Raw genomic sequence first — 18,388 nt, 5'->3', positions numbered from 1 at the left:
CATAAGGTGCAAGAAGACAAGCGAGAATACAATGATGGATTACAAAAATACTGAGAACTGCAAAGCCTCAGATAAAGAGGAGAATCTTTTCTTGTATGGGCAGAAAGTCTGGTAGGACTGGAACTCCCTTAAGCCATTGCAGACCTTCTGCAAATAAAGAGTAAAGAAGGTCAAACCTTGAAGCCAACACTATGCATTGTTGTTCGACTTTGATGACAGATGGTCATCCAAACATTTGGAACATATTTGTTTGACCGTCAGCAGAGTTCAAGTGTCAGAAATGGAAAAAAGAAAGCAACACACACACACACAATAATCTTAAAAGTCTCACCTTTGGGACATGGTTTCTGGACTTCTTTAAACCATAGACACAGAAACAGGCTGAGAAATATGTATGGGAACAAACTCTGAGAAGATTGAATATGACAAAAGTCTTCCCCTTCAAAAGAAGCTGGCAAAAACGGACATTTGCAAGCTTTCTTTTAAAGAATGACTAATTAAAAAGCAATTACAAATGACAACAACCATGAGGAGGAAGGAAAGCAAGCCGACCTTTGACATGCTCTACATTATACCATGACTACAGGCAACATCCATTTACACATCAAAGCAGAGTCTGATAAAGAACAGAGTCCTAAAATTTGCTCTGTGGAGAGCTAGTTTCAGAGCTCTGTTGTGTCCATATATTATCCTAACACAAGTATTATCAGCTTTTATCTGCAGCTGAAGAAATGGGCTATTTAGGGAGTGCAGAAGAAACCATTTTTGGAGTGCATTCTTCTTTTTTTGTCTTTATGGTTCTACGCCTAATCAATCATCCAAGCATGTTTGACCAAAACAAACAGTGTGCGAGTCCACATTCCTCCTTTTCAACAGGCTCAAATTCAATGGACAGAGACTATTTGTCCAGCAAAAAAAGGATCACACAATCACTGAATGTCAGGTTGAGGGATCTTTATTGCAGGTTCTGCTGATGTATTACCTGCTGCTGACTTCCGTAGAACCTCATCCAAACATACACTTCAAAGCTCAAGCTGTGCTCATAAATGTATTTAAATGTTGTAAATATGTAAGGCAATGAGTAGAAACGTGAGGAATCATGTTGCACAAAGGTTACTGGCTCTAACAAACATTTTATAACAAAGCACTAAAACTAAGGCTGCAGAACTTTTAGATAAAGTGAAATATAATCTCTGCCTGTCCATGCAGTGAAGTAAAGCACTGTGTACTGTCAATGCATCACTTTCAAGTTTAACTCGAGGCCATCTGCTGTTATAAAAGAACCACAAGAAAAATGGAAAATAAAGCCAAGGGGGAAAGCTTAATGAAGTATTGACGAAATTCATGACTGCGTGTAGATTCATTCTTTCAGCATTAGACATCTCTGAGGTGCAGCTCACTGTTTAATTGAAATAGCAATAGCTATGTACTGCCACCTGGAGGAGGAGGGTGTAGAAAACAGGCTCTATTGATACTCTTGTGATTCCTAACACTTTTCAGACAGCCCCAAGCAGTAAAAATAAGATAAATTGGTTTAATGTAAAAAATGTTAAGTTAATAAAAATCACAAGTATTTGTACATAAATACAACAGACAGACTTTGTTTACAGTCACATTGAGGCAGTTTATTGACCCAAGGACAAACTAAAATGTTTAAGCTCCTCAAATGAAATATTACATAAATTTACTACATAAAAAAGGGGAAAAAAACATGATAGAACATTATCAAATGAGGAAATATTTAAAAAGCTCTGAAGAATAGAGCTACAAGAAGGATGATTAAACGTAACAGTACATTTGGCTGTTAGGAAATAATGCATTCATTATATACAGTCATACATCACCATATCCACAAAATAAGGGGTTAGTCACAATAAGCTTCTCCAGAAATTTTGTATCAGTTCACAGATTAAAGCCTGGAATGAGCTGCCAGCGGACCACACAACACTGTGTGTGTGTGTGTGTATGCATGTATATTCACAAATTCCCTTTTTGTTCATTCATTTCACTTTCAGTCCAGCTCATTGAAACGTGCAAACATGGCCTTCCGAACTGCCTGTTTGTACGTGGCATGATTCCAGACGACGGGTTCCTTCTTCTTCCGCTTTGGTAAGAAACAAGAGAATGAGAAGAAAAAAAAAAAAAATTAAACCAATGCCCCTCAGCAGCTGCAGCTCAGAACATCCTGTTGCTGAATAGACTCACCTCAGTAGTTTCTAAACCCAAACCTGGTCTCTCACTGCCTTTATGACTGTCCCTGCAACAACAACACAACATGCCACATTTAAGATATGACAGTTCAAAATCAGTGTCAAAAGTAAATGAAATGTATAAGGATTCAGAAAATCACAAACCTTGAGCTGCCAGCCCATGTGTTTTGCGACTTTCTTCTTTTTGCTTCAGGTGAACCGTTAGACTGTTTTATTTTCATCTAAAGAACAGGGTTTCAAAATGAGAGTGAATCATTTCATTTCAGACTACTGTGAGAAAACAATGGAGAATACGTTTGAAGCACATGCTGACCTGTAAGGAAAAATGTAACTAGATAGATAGTTTAGCAAAGAAGATATACATTACTCAGCATAAATGAGTACAGCCCCTCTAAAACATGACAAATTTAGCAATTACTCTTTACTTAGAAGACAGACATATTAGAGGTCTGTGCATATGTTTCAGCAAGTCAGTTACTAAAGAGATTGTTTTTTTTATCAAAGTGGTGTAGTTTTCTTGCAAAAATGCATCCTCCTAAAAGTTACAAAGTCAAACTAAATAAAAAACATATCCGGTGTAAGCCATTTTTGATGAACAGGTGAGTATGTTGAACCAAAATATCTAAAGAGGAGCGATTTCTTGACAATTAAACACATCACATAGCCCACTAAATCTATCTCAGGTATAATGCTGACAAAAGTGGAACCCATACCTGTCAACCCCCCTGTTTTTCCCAGGATTCTCCCGTATTTTACCATTCTATCCCGCTATCATCTTGTTTAAATATTTTCCTGTATTTTCAATCTTTCTTTAAAAAAATCCCACTGGGCATATTTTATATGTTTGGAACATTCGCCTCCGGTAAAATTAACTTTGTATGGCCCAAACAAAGAACTTAAGCTGACTTTTATACTGGGCTTCTATACTCTTTGGCACAAACCACACTATATGAATAATCACATCAACATATTCCAAGGTTGTCCAATTGCTAGATCTTGTATGAAACACATCCTTCTCACACAATCGATACATACAAATGTCAACCCATTTGTCCCCTCAACTTGGCATCCAACAACTCAGTGATGCTATTGATATCTGCGCAGGGAGTACCACAGGAAGGAAACAAGGATCACTGGTAGAAATGGGAGGAGAAGACTCCCCCACCAGGAGGTGCTCCAGTAAAAAACAAACAAAATATACATGTAAATTGATATAGCTTACACTTCAAAAGGCTATGGTCTAACTGATTATACATGAGCACTGCAAGTTTCAAAGTCAGGTGCTGTGCTGCTTTGTTTACTGCAGTTACCGGGGAAACAGCTATATTCCTGGTGACCAGCTGCTGGCAGAAAATGAATCTGCATGTTTCAATAAGCCTTTCTGCTCTTTGTTTAGACCAAAACAACCCTTATTTTTATGCAGAAATCATAAAGCGGTAAATGTGAACTGGAGGATCGACAAAGAAGATAAACTATAAAAATCTAAAGATATAGCCTATACTAAGATATATTTATATGTTACTAAATGAATATAATTGTTTGATAATAATTGTTTAAATATAATAATACACCGTATTTTTGGTACCCAAATGTTGACAGGTTTGGTGGAACTATTTGGGAGAGAATTTTCAGGAGATTAATGTTCTTGCACAAAAGAGGACAGCAGTACAAGAGAAATATCAAATCATGGCTTTAAGCCTTATTTTCCCTGAAATAATTATGCCTTTACTTGAAGTGATATTTTGCTAGTAAAAAAACAAAAAAACAAAAACAAGCAATGTCTCAGATCTGGCAAAGGCTATGAAAAAAGTGACTGTTTAATCTCACACATTACCTACTCCGGCCAAAGCACAAACTCGTTTAGCCTTTTCCAAGGCCCATATTTACAAAATATAGACTCCTGGGAATCGATAATCTGATCTCATGAGACCAGTTCAATCATTTTGGATCTAACAGCATCCAAAATGTTATGGTGCTTCTAGAGGAAAAATATAGTGAGAAGTGTCTGGTTCCCACAGTGACGTTTAGAGGTTGTGAAGTTCTTATATAATACAAAAACTTGAAACAGAGATGCAACTCTCTCTTCATTACAGAGTACTATAGTTTAATCAATATTTTTAAACCCATTTTTGCCCTCTCTCCACAATTTTTTTAGGGATCATTAAATTTTTTTTTTTTTTTTCCAGAGGGGTTGCACTTGTTTATGCTGAGTACAGTACATAATTAATGAAAGAAAAGAAAAAATACCTCTTTTTCCTGGTTTTCTAGAGCCTCAAGTTCTCTCTTTGACCTTTTGATTTTTTGGTGAATCTCCATATTTTGCTAAAATACAGAAAAAAATACAATAAAGGGATGGTCAAAATCTGACCCACAAATTTTTAACAATCCAGTTTAGTCAATTATATAATTTATATACTTAAAAAAAATAACTGATCAAAATGTATTTAAATAAACATTACAAATACACACACACACTGAAATTAATAATAATAATAAATATAATAAAAATAACAACATTTCTTTATACCGTTTTAATAAACCGATTTAATACCGATAATACTGATTTCTGACAACTTGCATTAAGTGCACAGTACTGATAGATCATAAAAGTTAAATTTATAGATCTGGTACCTTATGCAGGTCTGAGAGCTGCTGGTGGCGGACCAGAGCGTCTTTATTAGGGAACTGCCTCCTGCACAGAAGACATGCCATCTTCTTCCAATCTGTCAACCTGTCTTCATTCTCGTCCGCCTGTGGCTGGCTCTTTGCAGGCCCTGCGGCTTCCTGCTTCTCGTGTTTCTCTTCTTCCTCCTCGTCGCTGCCTGCCCCATAGTCAGCCGCCAACATTCCAAGAGAGCCCATGGGCCGCTGCCAACACACAAGAGAGAGAGGGGAGTTTTACTTTGATCTACAATGACACTCACTGTAAATCTGCTTTAGTGTGGGTTATCAAATAACCTACATCAATCAGGGTCAAGGTGATGTGTGTGCCCTTTCAGCTGTTTGAGAAAACTGAGACTGAAGTGTATTTGTGTGCATGTTAATGTGTGTGTTGTTGATAGTAAGACTGTAAACTCTCACCTTTGATGATTTTTCCTCTTTTTGTTTTGGTGGAGCAAGAGGCTTCTTGAATAATTCATCTGCACTGGTGGCCTACATGAATTATAACATACATTAAAACATTTAAAAGAAAGATCATTGCTAAAGTTTAGTAGGCTGTTATAGACCTATGACAGATGGGTAAGATCTGACTCTGTGTTAAACGTACTGAATTTTAAAAACATGATATATCTGTCCTGCAACAGTTCCCTTACTTTTCAAACAATTCCGAAGTCAAGCAAGCTGATAGAGATTAGAAATGAGGAATGTGTGTCAGTAAAAAAATATATGAGGGGAGGGACATGAGTAAGGACTGGAGAGAGAAATTAGAGATTTCACATGTAGTCAAACTAAATTTATGGTACATTGCAACCCACAAAACACATATGACTAAAAATACCAAGCATTACAATATTTTGCTGATGGATTCAAAATAGAGCATGACACATGCAACCCTATCTGTCTAAGTGACGGGTAACGGTTATTATCTCTGGGAAGGATAATAAAAACCACTAGATTTTGCTATGTTCTAAAGAAACCATACAATCAAAACCTGATGCCACAATCTTAGGGTGTTATAAATGGTTGCCAGGTGTGAGAGGTTTGTAAGATGGAACAAGTCAAGTCAATTCAAGTCATTTTGGTCTCTAAATATGGCCCATCCTTCCTTAAATTCAAGTATATAGATTTTTGTCTGGTTTAGCATATACAAAACAAAAATCTGATTGCTTAAATTAATAACACACCTCTCTTCAATGAGCTACCCGATTTTCAATGTTCATGTCAAAATCACAAAGAGTGTGCACTGAAGTTATTAATAAATAAGGTGTGGGGTTTGTTTAAATTCTGATTATGAGCAATACAGACAGGAGAGAAGGGGTAAGAAAAAAAGTGATCTGACCTTCCTTTCAAAGATGGCAAAGGCTGCATCAGCAGCTTTTGAAGGTCTTTGGTCGTCTCCTCCAGACTTGAGAAGAGGTGAAGGAGATCGAACGCATTCTTTCTGCCTGTTCTGGATTTTCGCCCATCGCTCCATGTCTTTCATTATCTGATGATCACATCCAAAATTACAACACAGATCTAACACAATGCTTGTTTTTAATAAAAACCTTACTGTAATGCAAATTAAATGAAATCAAAACCTTAAAAGCTGCTAAACTTCTCGGCTTCTCCTCCTTTTCCTTCTCTTTCTTTTCTGCACGTGGGGCAGGATCATCTTCCACCCGCACCTCTGGCACAGCCTCTGGAACAGCCTTCACTTCCTCCTCTGTGATGGGGGTAGCTATAACCTCAGCAGTTGTTGCCACAGGGACAGCAACTTCAGGGGGCGGCTCCTGAACATCAGTAGAAGAGCTCTGGACTGGGATGTAGGTCTTTGAGGCACTGTCCCAGTACAAGTACTGCTGATTCTGAGCATCATAGAAATACTACACAAGCAAAAATAAGTATTTAGTCATAGTATATTGTATTTCTTTCCTATTTAACATTCAGGAGAATCAAAAGGCTATTTTCTCTACATACCCTTGAGTTGGGATCATAGTACAGGGTAGTCTGAGGGTCATAGTAAAATCCTGATGTGGCATCGTAAAGGAAGGCTGACAAATCTGGAGCCTCAGATGCTGCAGTAACAAGAGTACAATCATCAGACCAGTTACTATGAGGAAAGGAGTCTGCTTCTGGTGGCGCTCCACTATTGGCGACACGGAAACTTGTTGCTGCTGACATTCTTAACTCTTTTAACCATTTTAACCTTTTTAACTTGTGCATTTCTCTACTTTTTCGATTTGCTTTTTTATGCTGAAATATCAGACTGATTTGACTGGCTAATTTTAGCAGTGAAACGCCACAATGACGACACTCATACAGCTCTTCATTGGACTGTTCTATAAATGCTCTAATCTATAAATAATTTGCAGTCTTTCAGAAATACGGTTTCTATTCTAGTCAATTATTTAAATGAGATTTGAGAAGCGTGGGGATTTTTCTGAGAACAGTATTGGTGTAATGGAGTCCTTTTCGGATATTATTGTTGCTTGATAGACAAGTTATTAATTGATCCGAATCAGATTAACTTCTATTTTAAACATATTTGTTCAAAGAAATCAGCAGGCCCAGATGGAATTTCTCCCCATATTGTTAAGTGTTGTGTAGATGAACTGACTCCAGCTTGGCTTCCTATATTTCAACAATCTTTGGATTCAGGTACCGTTCCCAGTTTGTGGAAAAGAACATTGATTATACCTGTTCCTAAGATAGCTAGACCTTTAGAGAATAATGATTTTAGACCGGTTATATTAACATCTGTGATTATGAAATGTTTTGAATAGCGTGTCGTATCTATGTTAAAAGCAGAGGTCGCTAGTAATCTAGACCCCTTACAGTCCGCCTATAGACAAGGGAGAGGAACTGAAGATGCTATTGACAGAATTATGCACTTGATTTTGAAGCATCTAGAAGATCCTAAAGCTTATGCTCTGTTACTGTTCATTGATTTTAGCTCTGTTTTTAAATATATATATATATTATTTGGTGAATACTGTGAATATAAATAAATATAACAAAAAGAACACCCTTTAATCTTTAACTGAACAATGGCGTACCGTAGCTATAGCCGTCAATGGACTCCGCAGCTCCAGGAAGAGCAGTGTCAGATAAAGCTGCAGTCTGGTGCTCAGCTGTCTGGACTGACTGCACCATTGCCGTTGTCTCAGAATACATCACACCCTGCACACAGCCAGACGGTCAATTACAGTCCAAAAACCAATATCTCTCCTGGCTACAACTGACCACGTTGTTTCAAAAATGTGCCTTTGTGCTAGTATAAAAAGACAATCACCTGTGTTAAGCTTGAAGTCGGCATTACAGCTGATGACAAGGTGGCATCCACTCCCATTGGGTCACCTGCACGAAGTCCAACAGAACACATTAAAGAATATATTATGCTACAATCAATTTCAATACCATAATCAGATTAATTAAAACCACATACCTTGCATGGAAGGTGCAACACCTATAGTTGTATGAGAAGACTGAGGATAAAACTGTTGCTGTGGCTGCTGATACTGATGTTGTTGTTGCTAGAAAAAAAAATTATATACAAGATATGGACTGTTCACACATAACATGCTCTTGCGTTCCACTGGGATTTTTTTAAACAAAGTTTCATGTAAATATATGCTAGATGGAATATCTTGATATTTTTGTTGTCGTTTTTCTGCATCTCACGCAAGGAGCACTACATTTTTAAAATGCGGTTTCAAGATAAAGGATGCTCACCCTTATAAAATGTACCTTAAAAACATTGTCTAGCTGTCTGAAAGTTTTAGTAACAATGTATATCATGCATTGAAATGACCTACCATCATAACATCTGGAGGGAAACCCAAGAGAGAAGTGTTTGACTTATCATTTTCCCTCCTATAGCTGTAGTGAAAACAAGAATTACCTTTAAAGCTCAAATAACAACCACAGTTGAGATTTCTTCTCTTAGCATTTATTAAATGTTTCATCTTAAGAACTGAAAATAAAATATTCATATAATATTCTTTTTTTACTTACATATATCCCAACATAATGATACTTACTTTTGGTTTTTCAAAGGTTTGGCAACTTCAGCATAAACTCTAACCCCATCAATCATGATAGGGCGGGGTTTGGTAAGCAGCTCCACCAATCGCGTCACATGCTGTATATAAAAGTGAGTAGTATCATTACAAATGCATCAAGGAACATAGTGGACCATTTTGAGATACTGTAGTTAGAATGAGTATTCTCAGTACAATACCTCATGTGAATCCATATCCACAAAGCAGAAGCATTTAGATCCAGGTGACTTCCCTTTGACCAGACGTACATTGCGCTCATCCAGGTACGCAAATGTATCGAGTGCCTGCAGAATGGTCTCCACGGTGGTGGTAGGCAAAATGTTCTTGATAATCATTGCTAAAAATAAAACATGAAACTTAAGAACAATCTGCCATCTACTTTTGTTCATTTGTTTTCTTTTAGAAAACATATTCACAGTTGACATCACTTACTCTTGCTCTCTTTGAAGACCGGATCGGAGTGCTGTAAGTTTTGGCGAGATGCTCTCTGATTAGTCCATTCTTCTGCTTGTTGCTCTACCTCCTGCTGTTGTAGCTGTTGGTCCACTTGCTGTTGCCATGCTTCAGGAGTCAAGTTGGAGTTTCTTTGCCACACACTTTGAGAGGCAGGATCCTGCACAGGCTTGGCATCAGATTCCTCATTTATATTCAGTGGCAGGACTGAATTTGGTAACAAATTGTTATCGCTGGCTGGAGAGGCTGTAGCTGGTGGTTCATGATGCTGCAATCCAAATTAGATTAAAGTATGTCAATCACACTAACAGATAATTAAGATCAATACATATCAAGCTCTACGAAAGAGGAAACCCACCGGTTCTTTCACATTTTTGTCAGGCTGGATATATTTGAGCAGAGCAGTCTTGTCACCAACCTTAACAGATCCCTAGAAAACAAGACAACAGTCTCTCAGTGATAAGTGACTGAAAGCTTCCCAAAAAGCCAACCCAACCTAACAACAAACAAGAAAAGGTATTTCCCATTTGCCCGTCTGAGGGCATAAACACAGGCAGATCTGATCTGGGCTTTACTTATGCTCAGGTTTGGATTACATTTGCTTTTTTTTTTTCATCTGCCTTTTTAATACACACATTACTGTGTGAAAATGGGAGTAAAATCTGTAGTAAAGTGTAGTAAATCTTGCAGTGGTTATATGGCTGCAATATATGTACTACCACCTTAATTTGAATGCTAACCTGAAAATATAACTGAAAAATATAACTAGTAATGTCAAAGTACATAGTAGAAGCATATCCATCGCACAAGTAACTGCACATTCATCCGTAACAGGATGAATAAAGGCAATAAAGTCTGGCTTCTTTCAAGTGAGAAGAAAATGCAAACTTGCAAAAGTTCACAATTCACTTTCAAAATGGGGTGGACAGTCAAAACAGCAGTGACATTCTTTCTATGCTAGGACATTAAGTTTTTCTCATTTTACTTCACATATATTTATGTTGTTTATAAAAAGGGTTTCAAAAGACAGACCATATATTGACTGGCCCAATGTGAAAAATCCAGAGATTACTGTTTATGGACAACTGTGGTAAAAGATCTTCAGCTTTTAGGTTGAAAGGACATTCTAGGTAAATGGCCTAACAGTGTAATGTGATCAGCATTTTATGATTTCTTACTATAACTGCACGATAAATTGAAATGAAATCTCGATTAGGCAGAAGCTGCGATTGTCATGCGCATCTTGTCAGTGAAGCACGGTTCTGTGATTAGCAGTAAATCTCCATCCGAAGGCCAAAGAAACTCCAAATACACCCCACAGAAGAAATCCAGGAAATGCCTATAACAGCAGCTGAATAAACAGAAGATTTAACTGCTTTCATTGATTCAGCATGACTTAAAAAAACACACAAGACTATGGCAATACACAAGACTTTGGGGCAGCTGTGGCCTAATGGTTAGAAATTTGGACTTGTAACCTGAAGGTTGCAGGTTCGAGTCTTGGTGCTGGCAGGAGTTGTAGGTGGGTGGGGAGTGAATGAACAGTGCTCTCTTCCACCCTCATTACCCATGGCTGAAGTGTCCTTGAGCAAGGCACTGAACCCCCAGTTGCTCCCCGGGCGCTGGATATAGCTGCCCAGTGCTCAGAGTGTGTGTTCACGGTGTGTTCAATTCTCACTGCTGTGTGTGTGCACTTGGATGGGTTAAATGCAGAGCACCAATTCCGAGTATGGGTTACCATACTTGGCAAATGTCACGACTATCACTTTCATATAAGGTTTTTTCTGAGTTCTTATTATTTTCATTATAATAAAGTATATTTATAATGCAAAGCCTTTAGCACTGCTTAGAATACTATGAAATATGTTGCGTGCCTTATTATGTGTAAGAAGCCACATCATCTCACAGAAGGATTTATTTCAAACACTCGACTGATGTTATGAAGTGAGTTTGGAGTTAAAACGTTATTAAATGTGGTATTTTCACATGCTTTCGTATAGAGCAGCATTAACTACACAGAGCTGTAGTTCACTGAGAAGCTACACAAACAGCTGTCATTATCGCAAACAATTTCTTCGATTTCATAATCACGCAATAATATTGTCTGCGATTTTTTTGCGTAAATTGTCAGTTAACTATGCTCTGTGTAGTAAATGCTGCTCCTTCTGAAATCATGTGATGGAGATTTTCTGCTGATTACAGAACCGGCTTAACTGACAAGATGAGCATGACAATCACCTTCAAATAATTGTGCAGCCCAACTTCTTACCCACCGTCACTGCCGCAGTTACTTGTTGTAGAAATTTGTTTTTAGGTGTCTCACCAAGTACAAAAAAACAAGATAAGTTATCCTGCTAGTTGGCCAGCAGGGAACAGTAGTTTCGGTTGAAAGAAGAACCCTGAGCAAGATTCTTTTCTGAAAGGTACTTTGTCAAACATTTAACAAAAACGAAGGAGAAATATACGCTGATACAGCCAATACACCCCACAGGGTATTCAATTTCAGCACAACAGCCAATGGCTCAACACAAATCCAAGCAAACCTCTAGTTGCCTTTCTCACTTCACATTTATAGTGCAAGTTTCATTAGAAATGTCAAAATACTATTACTACAAACAAGCCCTGATTTTCCAAGTCTGGATTTTCCAAATAAACAACAGCATGGATTTCTCTAGACATCCAGATGCACAACAACCATGAAGTCAGCCAAGATGAAGCAAGCAGGAATGGAAAGAACGAGTTTGTTGTGCTGGAAGAGATAAGACACCCAAACTCAAGATGATTAAATCACAATCCATGGAAAGAAGAATAAAAAAAAAAACTTCACAGACTGTAAACAGAACCAAAGAACACAGTTCTGGAACTGTAATTCCATAAGGTCCAAGGATAAGGAATAAGTGTTGACATAGCACGGGGATGATACTGTGCTGTAGGCATAACAGCATAAAGCTTCACTTACAACCATTTAACAACCTGTTCATCAGAAATTCAAACAGGGGAAAACAGCAACTACCTTTCTTTCTTTCCAAGTCAGCAAAATATGAATATCTACAAAAGGAAGCTACAAATAGCATTTCAGTCACCACAGAAAAGCCAATGCTGAATCGCTTTGAAGTAAGACAATAAAGGAGGCCAAAGAAGAACGCTTAGTTTTGCTTCAGTACCACTTCAGAATATGCCAGTGGGAGCAAGTAAAAAGTGATCGTAAGACCATAACTTCCAGATGGTTAAATGAGGGAAATAAAATATAACAGTGTTGAAAACGAAAAATGAAATATCAATGGTCTCGAGTACGACCACCTAAGAGTTGAAGAAACAGGTTGCACAACGTGTTGCACAGATGCAAATCCAATTCCAAATTCAGTTTTGCCATGCCTGTTCATAAAACTATCCATTCTGTTCAAGTCGTCGAAAAAAGTGAAATGTAAAGGTTCACTCATGTTCAATCACTCAGCTAATACACCTATGGCATTCATCAAAGAATAGAGCACCCCTTGTCACTACGCTCACTTGTTATGCCTGAAAGCTAATGTTGCAAACTAAGTGGTGTGTTTTAATTGGTCATGATTAATATAAGTGGGAAAAATGTTCCCTTGAAGGTCTCATGTCCCATCTACCCCATTCCCACCCAGAGCCCAGCCACCTCCCCCCTCCCCAGGCCCAAGCCTTCTTCCTGTTAGCAGACAGAGCCGTTGTAGAAGGACGAGGATGGGCCACCTGGTTGGACTCCATGAAGTGGACAGCATCCTCGAGGTTTAAAAACTCCACATAGGCCATATCGTAGCTGTAACCTGGGAACAGCATTTGAAATACAGATGGGTTTGTGTTAGTTATTTCAGGTAAACAGGAGAATTTTCAAGAGAAAAAAAGCAGTGTTTCGTTTCACGAGACATATCACAAAGCGAATTCATACATGATGTCTTTTGCTTGTCGGGCAAATTTTATTTCATTTCATTATTTAATTGTTCGAAGTCAGTTGTGAAGAATCAGAGTAACTCAGAGACAATTCTGAAGCCAAGATATACATCTATAAAAATTAATAAATAAAAATAATAACAGTAGAAAGAGAACCAAAATGTAACAGAGAGCTTGAAATAACTCTACAGTAACTGGGTTTCTAATAAATTATAAGTCTAATCACATCTAACATCCAAAACACATCATAGAAGACCCACATTTATTGTCCAACAAACCTGCAACAGTCTGAACAATTAAAAAAAAAAAAAAAAAAAGAATAATAAAGCAAAAAAGTTATTAATTGGACTAATTTGATTAAGAGAAACAATAAAACAACTAAATCTAAAAAAAAGTTGCTCTCTTCACTGCAAATCTATAGAGGCTTTTAAGAGTTAAACAATACTGTAATTAAATACAATTAAATACGAATATATTCCATGACTTGAGTCATTGGCAAGGAATGTTTTTTTTATATATATATATAACTTGATTAATTTCAAAACATTTTAAAATCCTTTCGTGATATTTTTAGTTTTTCCAGGGAACACTGAACAGCATATTAGCTTATTTGATACAGTCCTTTGTGAAGAAAATAAACAATTTTGGCATATAAAAAAGAAAACAAATGCTGAAACCTTTATCAGATGAACCCAGAGAGGAATATTTTGCAGCAACACTTCACATCATCACAAAGTAGTGGCAGTTGGTATTTGTTTCGACAGTTAATGGCTTATTTATAAAGGGAACAATGTTTAAGAAATTCCAAAATTCCCTCTAAGCACATGCCACCTTAAAGATGGAAGCTGCTCAGGGAAAATTCAACCTCCCGCACAAGAACATGGGGAAAGGGGACAACAAGAGATCCTTTAGCATGTTTGCATAAGCGGCTCAGATGCAGAAAGTACAATCGATGTAAAAGAGACAGTGAGCGTGAAAGATTCGGAGAGCGAATAGCGAATTGTGGTTGCGAATCGGTCATCATTGTTTAAAGCGAACAAAATCTCACCTGGCACAACATCCTTTATTTTCATGCCCTGCATTGGCACACCATCACGGACTGCGAAAGCATCCAGAATCTATAAAAGAAAGAACTAACTGAAGTCAAACTTACTTTGGCAATCATTCAGATAAATGATTATGTTGTTTTTAGAACAAAGAAAGAACCACTTTTCTAAAAGTATGAAAATAATCAAAGTCTGAATAATTACATGTCATTTACCTGTTGCATTGTGGCAGTTTTAGGAATTCCCGAGATGGCAATGGTTTTTGAGACTTGATCCTGGACACTTGCACTCCTGTAATCCTGGTCCTTTATTTCAAAATTCATAGTGGAGTTTAAATATTCAAATAATTCACAAGACAATCTGCACTAGCGCGTTTAAATGTACTTTTTAAGTACAAGTCCATAAGCAATTATATGAGCTTTGAAAATAAATGTTATATGAACTTTCAGATGGATTACTATCCAACCTGAAAAAAAAGTGTTTGGTTTTTTTACACCAAGGATAAAGAAAAAAAATCAAGCTGATAAAAAAGCAAAAGAAAAAAAATCTACTTATTCTATTTAAATAATACATTTATATAATCAGAACGATTTTGTAGTTGGAAAAGAAACTTTCGCACTTTCCATCAAACAAAATCAAAAGACAAATTCTAACCTGAGAACCAGAGTCATCTGGTCGTTGAGTTGGACCAAGTTTGGATTCCTTCATGTCTTTCTCAGGTCCTTGAAGATCCCCAAGATTGTAGTCATATTTGCGCCCTGAGCTGGTGCGATAATCAATGTCTCTATAATCCTGATCTTGTCGCTCACCTCTATTACTCTGGGGTTCCTTTGGCCCAGACACCAAGCTCTCTCTCTGTGGTCCCTGATCTAAAGCCATGTCACTGGAACCCTTAAAGGGCACTCTATCACTTGCGAAATGCTGCTCTTGATTTGGCTGGTTCTTGTCTTGGAAATACGGAGGTCTACTTCCTGCAGGTGCAGTTCTTTCATGCTTTTCATCTCTGTCCCCAGGCCAGGGTTTATCTCCATCTCTACTTTGGGCATTTAGAGGGGGATCCAGTGGAAGAAGAGGAGGCTTTTGAGTCGGATCTCTGCCTGGAAAATCACTGGGAATATTTTTCTCCCAGTTTTGGTGTTTGGAGTCTCTTTCTGATCGATTAAAGCCTGTGCCATCTTTTCCCAGAAACCCATCTCGGTCTCTGTCTTTGAACTGGGGACGTTCTCCAAAGTCTACATCTTTTCCACGGTTAGAGAAGAACTTTTCTTGCATCTCTCTCTGGAAGAGTGGTGGCGCTCTGCCCATCATCGGTGGAAGAGATTCTCGGTCTCTCATGCCATGTTTGCGCCACTCGTCTGAAAGCGTTTCACCTTCTCTCCCTCTGAAACCCACTGGACTGTCCATCGGCTCTGGGAATTCTCTGTCTCTGAGGGTCATCTCGTCGGGTCTGATCATGGGTTCTGGGCCACCTCGACCTAAAGGCATATCAGGTCTTCCTCTGATATCCATGGGGATGCCTTCATTGTCTCGAAACATCTGAGGAGGCTGGTCTCTAAAATCATCGGAGGACACCATGCGGTTTCTCAGATCCATATCAGATTCAAACCTTCCTCTTGGATTAGGTGGAGGGGTGACACCTCGTCTGTCAAAATCCATCATCGGTCTGTCTCTGGGAGGCATGTCCATGTTGAACCCATCAATGCCTCCCATCCGTGGCCTCTCCCTGTCTCTCATGTCCCCAAGATCTCCATTTCCACCCATTGCCACCATGGCAAGCCTCCTTCTGATGTCCATGGGAGGCAGTCCAGGCATGTCCATCTGGAATCTCTCCCTCTCCCTCATATTTACGAATCCACCTTCTGGACCCCTCATATTACCACCCTGCATGTCTCTGCCACCCATATCCATCGATGGCCTAGACTGACCCATAAAACCTGGAGTATTCTGAAGGTTGTTTCTCTGATCCATTTCAAAGCGCCTTCGAAAATTAATGTCCATTTCATCTCCAGGTCTGAAAAAATCTCGGGAAGGCTCTCTTCCTCTGTCATGAAGACCCACGTCTCGTCCTCTCATATCAGGTGGGCAGTCGAACCGCCTCATATCCATTGGAGACCTGTCCATATTCATGCCATCCCGACCTCTGAAGTCAGGTCTTGGGCCATCTCTGCCTTCAAACATGCCTCCACGTGGTTCCCCACTGCAATAAAATCAGAAGCATTACTGCAAATGAGCAATCTATTTACTTTTTTAAAAAAACATACAATCTGTGTCCCAATTTAAAGATTGTATCCTTCGAAGACTGCATTCCAAGAATGTGTCACAGCAGCGTGACAAAGTTGATTACTTTTTCAAATGCAGCCTCTAAATGTGGGTCATAAAAGATAAAACAAATGCAAATAGGATAGACCCAGACTATCCAAAGGTTCATTATTTCATTCTTGAAAATAATAGTCACTTGGTTTGATATTTTGTCTACTAGTATATCCTCTATATCCACACTGATTACTGTGGGTTTAAAATTTTAAATAGGTTTTGGGACCAATATACATAAAATATATTACATCAATTATAATAGTGTATACATTTTACACTTCTTTGTAAATGTATGCTTATTAAATCCTGGAACACACAAGAATTTGCTTTTTTTTATGTGAAATGCACACTGACAGTCATTTTATTGCAGTTATGATTAAGTTGAGCTAGTTCTGACAGAAATGTTAGGTTGCATGTCCCACAGTATAACAGCACTCTAATTAAGAGACCCTTAGGAACACAGTACAGTGATGACATATTCTATGTGTCTGATGAAGAATGTAGTCTTAGAAATGTACTTCATTTAAGACCTCTTACCGAAAGGGCATTCCTCCTCGTGGTCCAGGCCTTGAACCGTTCCACATTGTTCCCTCCTCTCCTTGAAACTTGAAACCAGAACGTCGTTCCACTTAAGAAATAAATAAATACCTTTATCATTAAAGATCGATTCATTTATTTGTTCTAATGTAACGTCGCTAAACTTTCCGGTTTTAAAGCCTTATTAAAAAAAAAAACACTTCGAAATAACGATATTTTGTCATCGAAGCCATTACACATATCATTAACCGTTGAGTTACAGGTTATACGTTTTTTTACAACTCCAGTACAGAGTCTCCCTTAACACTGATTCAGATCATCAAATGAGATCAATGAACTGATATTTCACATTCAAAATTGCAGACAGGGGGTCCCGAGGCTAGTTGAAACCCGTTTAATATATGAGCGATATTTCACACAACACTAAACGTCACATAATGAAACCGTTTAATATAACGTCACAACACTGTAACTGACCGTTTCCAACTGAAAAGCTAGTACGTTGTTGAAGCATCATGCTAACACAACACGTTTGCGTTTGGCTAGAGTGAGTAACGTTAACGTTATATAAATGTGATGAAATCAAACCAACGTTACATGTCAAATACACCGTTGTGTGAAAGTGATACACATGAGAATCATTTCCAACTACTTTTTTTGAGTACTCATATATTTATTAACAAGAAGGCAAGGTATTTTTTATTCATCTCATCATAAACCTGCTCTGATAAAAGAAGGCTAACGTGCTAACTTTAGCTTTCAATCAGTACATTTCCCCAATATAACGTTAAATGGACGAAGTAAACAACTTTTTTTTTCGTTAATCTTGATTTTACAAAACTCTACAATAGGCATATTTCATCAATTTAACGTCTGTAAAGCAATTTAAGACGTCTCACCTAGCTTGTAGAGATCTGAACGCAGGTTATTTTCTGGGTTTCCCGACAAAAAGTGGCGGAAAAGTATAAACTCCGTTTCCGGTGAGTGAGGACTTATGGGAGTTGAAGTTTTACAATTCATTATTAAAAAAAAAAAAAAAAAAGTCAATTTACTATATTAAAGACTAAATGTAATTACATTTTCGTGTCAAAAAATATTATTATGTATTATAAATAAAAGTATTACATGTAATATGGATTTTTACTGCAGCCATAAATGCATTAAGCCAATACACATTCACTGTAACAATACAGCAATTGCAGTGAAACAG

The 18,388-nt window shown here is 37.9% G+C and overlaps 1 protein-coding gene across 1 annotated transcript; it reads right to left on the bottom strand.

Annotated features, from left to right (window-relative positions):
• Window positions 1-1,599: 1,599 nt before the first annotated feature.
• LOC109091077 (RNA-binding protein 6-like) lies at window positions 1,600-18,213 on the bottom strand. The gene is made up of 23 exons (XM_042726328.1): window positions 18,078-18,213; window positions 17,179-17,269; window positions 14,983-16,525; window positions 14,544-14,633; window positions 14,331-14,400; window positions 13,085-13,158; window positions 9,726-9,797; window positions 9,347-9,635; window positions 9,094-9,251; window positions 8,894-8,994; window positions 8,669-8,732; window positions 8,299-8,386; window positions 8,146-8,210; window positions 7,910-8,033; window positions 6,831-6,928; window positions 6,452-6,736; window positions 6,211-6,357; window positions 5,292-5,363; window positions 4,842-5,078; window positions 4,458-4,532; window positions 2,355-2,431; window positions 2,206-2,257; window positions 1,600-2,104 (listed from the first exon to the last, which is right to left on the bottom strand). Exons 1-23 carry the CDS (start codon window positions 18,196-18,198, stop codon window positions 2,012-2,014), a joined length of 4,086 nt encoding a protein of 1,361 aa, XP_042582262.1. The 5' UTR covers window positions 18,199-18,213; the 3' UTR covers window positions 1,600-2,011.
• Window positions 18,214-18,388: the final 175 nt, after the last annotated feature.

Source organism: Cyprinus carpio, chromosome B6 (genome assembly GCF_018340385.1).
Source record: "Cyprinus carpio isolate SPL01 chromosome B6, ASM1834038v1, whole genome shotgun sequence".
NCBI classification, from domain to species: domain Eukaryota; kingdom Metazoa; phylum Chordata; class Actinopteri; order Cypriniformes; family Cyprinidae; genus Cyprinus; species Cyprinus carpio.
This window is presented reverse-complemented; position numbering and strand designations above follow the sequence as displayed.